At 49.7% G+C, this 7,483-nt stretch overlaps 1 protein-coding gene across 1 annotated transcript; it reads right to left on the bottom strand.

The window, feature by feature from the left end:
* Positions 1-447: 447 nt before the first annotated feature.
* On the bottom strand, positions 448-7,055 carry Dmac2 (distal membrane arm assembly component 2). The gene is made up of 6 exons (XM_038340560.1): positions 6,907-7,055; positions 5,438-5,631; positions 3,983-4,063; positions 1,899-2,035; positions 1,668-1,830; positions 448-1,112 (listed from the first exon to the last, which is right to left on the bottom strand). Exons 1-6 carry the CDS (start codon positions 6,922-6,924, stop codon positions 935-937), a joined length of 771 nt encoding a protein of 256 aa, XP_038196488.1. The 5' UTR covers positions 6,925-7,055; the 3' UTR covers positions 448-934.
* Between the last annotated feature and the right edge of the window lie 428 nt (positions 7,056-7,483).

Below are 7,483 nucleotides of genomic sequence, written 5' to 3'. Positions count from 1 at the left end.
TTGTAGACCAGGTTGGCCTCAAACTCACAGAGATCTGCCTGCCACTGCCTCCTGAGTGCTGGGATTAAAGGCATGCGCCACCACTGCCAGCTTAATTTTGAACCTTTAGAACTATCCATCTGGATCCAGTTGGGAGGAAAAGCCACAAGGTAATGCGAACAGGGAAGTTTAATATAAAGAATCATACATTCGCAGGGTGTATTGGGAGTCATGACAGTCACTGGTAACATGGGTACCAGGAGTCATTCAGTCGATAGGGTGCCGACCTCACCCAGCAATCTGCAATCTGGGTCCTGGGGAACCACTGTACAGTTCAAGCTCCAGGCAGTTCTGGCCTTTCTGTTGGGTTCTCTCTAGCGCCCTCTACTGATGAAATCTGTTGTGCCGGATGAAGGGACCATTTTCCCAAGGGCTAGGATCCATTTTCAAGAAACACCACATTTGAAGTACAAGTCAGTAAATCGTTCCAATTTTATTATATGTGCTGCTAAAGCGAGCACGCAAGCCTGTAAATCCATGGGCGATGCCGTGGAGCCGGCTTGGGGTGCTGCCAGCCTTTAATGAATGTGGGCCAAGGATGCTCCACCTGTGGAGTTGATGCACCCTGCACAAGGAGGAACCACCACTGTAAAGAACCAACAGTTTCTCATGTTGGCCACAGTCCTGCTGACATGTATATGGACAGTTCGGGGGAATGCTCTTGGTGAGCAGGGATAATGAGAAACCGTGGCGCTATGAGCAGCTGTCCATGGAGGGCTGTCGGCCATGGTGACAGCTGTTTGACAGCTGCAGGCAAACACCAGTCAGCACCCTGACTCAAGCCTTCTTATTTGCCAATGTTCCTTTGGGTTGAATGGACCTCACTGGAAGCCAGAGTGAGAAAACATCACACTCCACAAAGCCCCACAAGATCCTGCAAGAGTGGGGCCACAGGCTAGGGAGAGACAGGGCTCAGTGTGTTCTGAGGCTGCTGGTCTGGCTCCAGCTTCAGGCCCTGGTCCCAGTCAGTGCCAAGGACCTCACAATGGGGCAACATTTCTTCTACCAGGATCTGAGTGAGGCCTGGGTGGGACACGGCAGGGAGGTCTGAGATGTCCAGCCTGCGGAGATTCCTGAAGGGTGAGAAGGACGGCTGTGAGAGCGGCATCTGTGTGTGACCCTAATTTCAACTAATAGTTCCTCTTTTTATTCTTTGTGGGTGTGTGTGCGCGCGAATGGATGGACCCCAGGGCTTCACACATTCTGCTGCTGACTCACACCCCTAGCCCCTTACGGGTACATTCTAAGCAAACACTCTAGCTCTGACATGCTCCCAGCCCCTCACTGGGGGACTCCAGACAGGGGCTCTACCACTGAGCCACATACTGGGGAAGTCTAAACAACTATTATCACTGAACCACACCCCTAGCCCTCCAGAAAAACTCTACAGCTATTTAAATATGTGAAATTTACTGATCTCCCCGACAGTGTGACTCCCACAGAATTTCCGTCCATATACAAAGGAAGCAAGCCTGGGAGTCAGTTCTTTCTCAAGACACAGAATGCTCAGTTGTGCTCACCTACCACAGGTACTAGATCACGACAGGGAGGGTACAGACAGATGGCTAGCAGCACCCAGAACCCCCTATGCTCTGCTGGCATAGGGTCGGTCTGGGTAGAGATCTTACTGGAGGTGGTGGAGGCAGGCAAGGCCCCGTTCTGAGACTTGGGGGCACCCGGCCAGCGAGAGCTCCTGCAGCGAGTCAGCCAGAAGGTAGAGACGGCTAAGGCACCAGTCATCCACGTTGGGGCAGCACTGCAGCGACAGGAACCGCAGCTCCTTCAGGGGCACTGTTGGATGAGAAGGTGGGTGGCACCAGGGCCTTTCTGGAGCCCAACACCACCCCTGGCCTACTCACGGAGGTTGCTCATGCCCTGGTAGTTGATAGCACAGCCACTGGCATCCACAGCCTCCACAGGAACCTTCCGGAACTCCAGGAACTCGGTAGGAAAATGGCCACGCTCATTTGGACGGATCCACTCCTTGTCCTGAAACCTAGAATGAGGAGTAGGGTTATGACATTGCCTGGCTCCCAAGTGTGGCCACCCTAGCAATGGTGGCAGGTCGGCACCCTCCTCACTCCTTCACACAGGACACCAGAAGCCCAGATACTGTCCAGGTTCAGAGCCAGGACTGAGATGGGCATGGCTGCATGTCTGGAAGCCCAGCATTTGGGAGGCTGAGACCAGAGCATTGGGAATTCAGGGTCAGCCTGGGCTACAGAGTGAGACCCCCCACTCCCCAGCATACATTTACTGAAGGAAAGAGCTACATGTGTGAGTCCCTGCTGACAGCTATTTTCAGACACACATCTCATCCTAAGGAGTCGGCAGAAGTCCTCAGACCAGGTAGGAGTACATAAAGCCTACAGAAACTGAGTATTTTTCCAGAAGGAAGAAAAGAAAAGACGAGAGATGGTTTAGTGGGTAAGGCTGCCTGCTGCCAAGTGTGACAGCCAGTTAGTTCCTCAGGGCCCCCATGGTGAAAGGAGAATTAACTCCTTTAAGTTGTCCTTTGACTGCTACATACACACAGTGGCAAAAGCACACCCTCATATATTAAAGAAGTAAATGTTAAAAATATATATATTTAAAGCTGGGCAGTGGTGGTATATGCCTTTAATCCCAGCATTTGGGAGGCAGAGGGAGGCTGAGCTCTCTGAGCTCAAGTTCTACGAAGTGAGTTGCAGGACAGCCAGAACTGTTATAGAGAAACCCTGTCTTGAAAAACAAACAAAAAATAAGAACAAAATAACCCCCATATATGTTTTATATGTATACATTTTTTAAAAGGGGAAAAAGGAGCATAAAGACCTTTTTTGCTGTTTGCTTTTTTGAGGGAGGGTCTTGGGTCTCACTATGTAGCCCATGTTGGCCTACAATTTCTAACTCTTCGGCCTCAACCTTCAAAGCTGGGATCTCAAGGACATGCCACCATGCCCAGCTAGGAGATGCACTCAGTCTGCCCTCCTCTACCTCCCCAGAGCTGGGGTCAGAGGAGTGTGACACCTCACCAGGCAGAAAAACACTTTTTTGAGGTGGGGTTTTGCTCTGTAGCCCAGGCTGAACTTGTTAAGAGTAGCCGGGATCGAGGATTTGCACATCCCCCAGCTGCCTGGTGTGACTGAGCACTGAGACATCCCACCTCATGACAGCTGTTTAGACCAAAATCCCAGTCCTGAAAGCAAACCCTGTATTAGCAATGCCGCACATAATTCTTTTTACTTATTTATGGTGTTTCTAAGACAGGGTCACACTATATATATATTCTGGCTGTCATAAGACTTACTCTATAGACCAGGTTGGCCTCTGAACTCACAGAGACTCACCTGCCTCTGTCTCCCAAGTGCTGGGACTAAAGGCATGTGCCACCATGCCTAGCTATATATAATTTAATTTTTAAATTATTTTTTAAAGGAGGAAGTCTTAAGATATAGCCATGACTGGCCTAGAACTCACAGAGACCCACCTACCTCTGCCCCCATGTGCTGGGATCAAAGGGCTGGCTGTTAATTTAAAATTTGTGTGTATTTGTATGTCTTTGTGTGTGTGTCTACAAGTGTGCATGCATGTAGGCCAGTGATGTCAGGCATTGCCATCAGTTGCTTTTCCACCACGTTTTGAGACAGAATCACTCACCTAGAGCTTGCTAGTCAGGCTAGGTGGCTGGCCAGCCAGAGAGCCTCAGGGATTGTCCTGCCTTTACCCCCTTGGCAGTGGGATCAGGGTGTACCCCACATGCCTGACTTTTACAGGGGCACTAGACTCATGTCCTCATGCATATGTAACAAGCACTTTACCAGCTGAGTCTTCGCCTCAGCTCTGCATGCCATCTCATTTTATAAATGACAAACTCGAGTCCAGGAACAAGTCCCCTGATACACAGCTGTTAAGACAGCAGAGATGCTCCACCCTCCACATCCTCTCATGACAGCTGTCGTACTTCACTGCGCCTCCCTGCTTCAGGATGAAGAGGGCACCTGTGACATATGGTCCATATTTCTCCTGGATGTCAGCGAAGGCTCTGTGGAGAAAATGAGAGCAAAGGTGAAGCCTGGGGCCTCTCACTATGTGCCAGTTCTATGAGGGAAGACTACAGGGCAGCAGGCAAGTATTGACTAGCTGGCTGCAAACCTGAGTGCCTATTCAGTGCCGTGTACTGGGATCACAGTGGACAGAGCACATCACTGTCTCTGCCTCTGTGGAACCACCTGGTAGTGGGGGAGAGATAACAAAGCAAGAAGTAACTGCAAATCGCAGAAAAGCAGTCTGAGAAGACGACAAATGGGGGGCAGCCTGACAGTGGAGACTCATGTTAAAAACCATTTCTTGGTCAGGTATGGCACACACAGGAGGTAGAAGCAGGAGGATCAGGGCTCAAATCCAGCCAGGCTGAGCTATGAGAACCTCCCTCAATAACAAAACAAATCAAACAAAAAATGAAGCTGGAGATGGCTTAGCTCAGTTGAGGGCACTTGCTGCTCTTGCAGAGTATTCAGCTGGATTCCCAGCACCCCACATCCAGTGGCTCAGAACCGCCTGAACTACAGCTCCAGAGAGCAGGGTAACAGCAAGCAGTAAGAGAATGGTGATTGTTTGAATGAGAATGGCTCCCATAGGCACATGTCTGAATGCTTGGTCCCCAGTTGGCAGAACTGTTTGGAAAGGATTAAGAGGTATGACCTTCTTAGAGGAAGTGTGTCACTGAGGATGGGCTTTGAGGTTTCAAAATCTCATGCCAGGCCCAGTATCATACTCTTTTTTTGGGCTTGCAACCTGTGGAGCTGCTGCTCCGGTGCCAGGCCAGCCTCCACCATGCTCCCATGATGGTCATGACTGACCCTTTGGAACTGGGAGCAGCCCCCATTTAAATGCTTTCTTTTAAAAGCTGCCTTGGCCATGTTTTTTCTTCACAGCAATTGAACAGTGACCAAAATACTAACCTTAAAATGAAAGGTATCAGGGCAGGCCACACACAGTGAAGTGGTGGGATTGACCCTGGGAATCCTCTGACACTGGTAGACTAGATGTGAAGGCAGAGAGAGGCCACAGACGATGCCTTCAAATTCACCCTTAGCAACTGGGTGGCCAGTGGCACCCATCCTTAGACGGGGATGGCTTGAGAGTAAGATTTCTTTTAAAAGGGAAATGTGAGAGATATGTTTTAGCCACATATGTCTGAAAAGTCAGCCTGACCCCCAAACAGGGCTGGTGGTGGAATGCCTATAGAGTGGAGTCTCAGAGAAGGGATGGGCCAAAGAGGAAGATGTGAGCTGGTTATGCTGGCAGTCGAAGCCACAGTTTGGCCTGGGACTGACTAGAACAGGAGCGGGGGCTCTTGCTGGAAGATCTGGCCGGCAGGGTCTTTCAGGGGTCTTGCCAAGCCACAGGTTCTCACCGATTCTTCCGGTTCACCTTCAGTATCTGCTTCCGAAGCAGGTACTCTCTCAGAGCATGGATGTCATGGAAGTAGTCCGAGAGGAACTGTAACAGCGTTCTTTTCTTCCGACTGCTGTCTGGGGTCACGGGCTCACTCATGCTATGGATGCCCCTGGCCCTCCCATTCCATTCTCGGGCACCCAAGCGCAGGAACTGGAGAAGGGAAGAGGGAAAGGATTGGGGTGAGCCTGGAGGTGGATTCCACCCCCAAATCTTACACCATGACTTTTAATTTTACCCCTTAATGCAGCCAGTCTTGATTTTCTCAAGATCTTCTAATTTTCCACCAAATCCTTATTTTTTTCATCCCAAACTCCCATTATACCTAATTTCTCATCAATTCACTTTTTTTGGAGGGGAGGCAGCATATGTATGCAGTATGCATTCTTGTGCCAGAGGTTGAGGCCAGGTTCTTCCTTAATTGCCCTTTACTATATATATTGAGGCAGAGTCTCTCACTTGTACCTGGAGCACCCCAACTCAGCTACTCTAGTCAGTTAGTTTGACTGAGGAGAGTGCTGGGATTACAAGTGGGCTTCCATGCCTGGCTTTCAGCAACCCCGGCAGTCATGCACTTCAACGGGAGCTTTAACAATGACCCAGATTTTACCCTGCTCTTCCTAGGGTCTTGCTTAACTACTAATTTCTTGGCTGCCCATCTATGGTTGATGTAACTTTCAGTGTTAGGGTATCAACAAAGCACTCTACCACTAACTACATTCTCCAATTTAACGACTATTGGTAGTTCTAGGAATTTCCCTTGGACTCTTCCTCGGAACTCCACATTCACTCCTTGGTTCCTGCCTGCAATATCAAGTCCTTTGATTTCCTCCCTCCCTCCCTCCCTTCCTCCCTCCTTCCTTCTTCTTCTCCTTCCTTTCTTCTCTCTCCTTTTTTTTTTTTTTTTTGTTTTGTTTTCGAGACCGGGTTTCTCTGTAGCTTTGGAGTCTGTCCTAGAACTAGCTCTTGTAAACCAGGTTGGCTTTGAACGAACTCACAGAGATCCGCCTACCTCTGCCTCCGAGTGCTGGGATTAAAGGCGTGCGCCGCCACCGCCCAGTTTGAGTCCTTTTATTTTCTATTAAGGTTTACTTGTTTATTTACCGACGGGATTCCTGATCCCCCTGCCTCCGCAATCCCAAATGTTGGCATTAGGAGACCCTTAAATTCCCCAGGAATTTCGCGCAAAAGTATCCTTAATTCTTTCTGCATTCCCCCAAATCCCAGAACCTCGTTCAGGAGTCTCCGCCCAGCGAGGCCCGAGACTCTCTGTGGCCCCAGAGAGGTGCACTGGCGTCCCTAGGGCAAGGCCCGGCCGGACACGCTTTGCCACCGCAGGCTTTTGCTTCCCTGGAGGCTGACCGAGGTCTCGAGGGGAGCTGCAAAGTGAACTATAGTTGGAGGGTTCCAGGAGCCGCGGTCACCTACCGCCCTGGGCGCCGCCATCTTGTCCGATGACGTAAGTAAAAAGGGCGGGACTTTTCCGCGCAAACGGTGGTTCAGCCGCAAACGACTATTTTTGTGGCCACACCCCTCTTTTTTTCTTCTTTTTAGCCTTTTTTTTTTTTTTTTAAAGACGCACATACTCTTTAATCCTGTTGGGGTGTTCAGAACACCCCCCCTCTTTTTAGAACGGTGTCTTGACACCTTCTGAAGAGGGAAGAGGCGGTCTTTCCTCTTAGGGAGCTTCTTTTCCTGACTGCGGTAGCAATTCTCTTGATTGGTTGCCCGCCCCTTTTGTACCTTTGCCCTCCTTGGCTGTTGCACCTGGTTCCCTCTCTCCACTTCTCCCCCGTTCCTACATGGCCATGTCTGTGCTTCTGGCTATGCTCTTCCATATATCTACAACGAACTTTCCCCTTTACCATACCTAGGAGCCTCTATGCCCTTTTTAAAAATTCAATTGTTATTTTAATTTATGTCATTTTGTGTGTGTATACACACCCACATGTCATGGTGCACTTGTAGAGATGAACAGAACATGGGTTCCGGAAGTGAACTTAGG

The sequence above is a fragment of the Arvicola amphibius genome, chromosome 8, assembly GCF_903992535.2.
Source record: "Arvicola amphibius chromosome 8, mArvAmp1.2, whole genome shotgun sequence".
Taxonomy (NCBI): Eukaryota; Metazoa; Chordata; class Mammalia; order Rodentia; family Cricetidae; genus Arvicola; species Arvicola amphibius.
This window is presented reverse-complemented; position numbering and strand designations above follow the sequence as displayed.

Bases quoted from the DNA above. Each gene is read 5' to 3' on its own strand.
- Dmac2 (XM_038340560.1), bottom strand. The intron at 4,064-5,437 runs GTGAGAACCTGT...TTTTCTCCACAG, and splicing joins AAGGTGAACCGGAAGAATCG to AGCCTTCGCTGACATCCAGG. The intron at 1,113-1,667 runs GTAAGATCTCTA...CTCACCCTTCAG, and splicing joins GCCTGCCTCCACCACCTCCA to GAATCTCCGCAGGCTGGACA.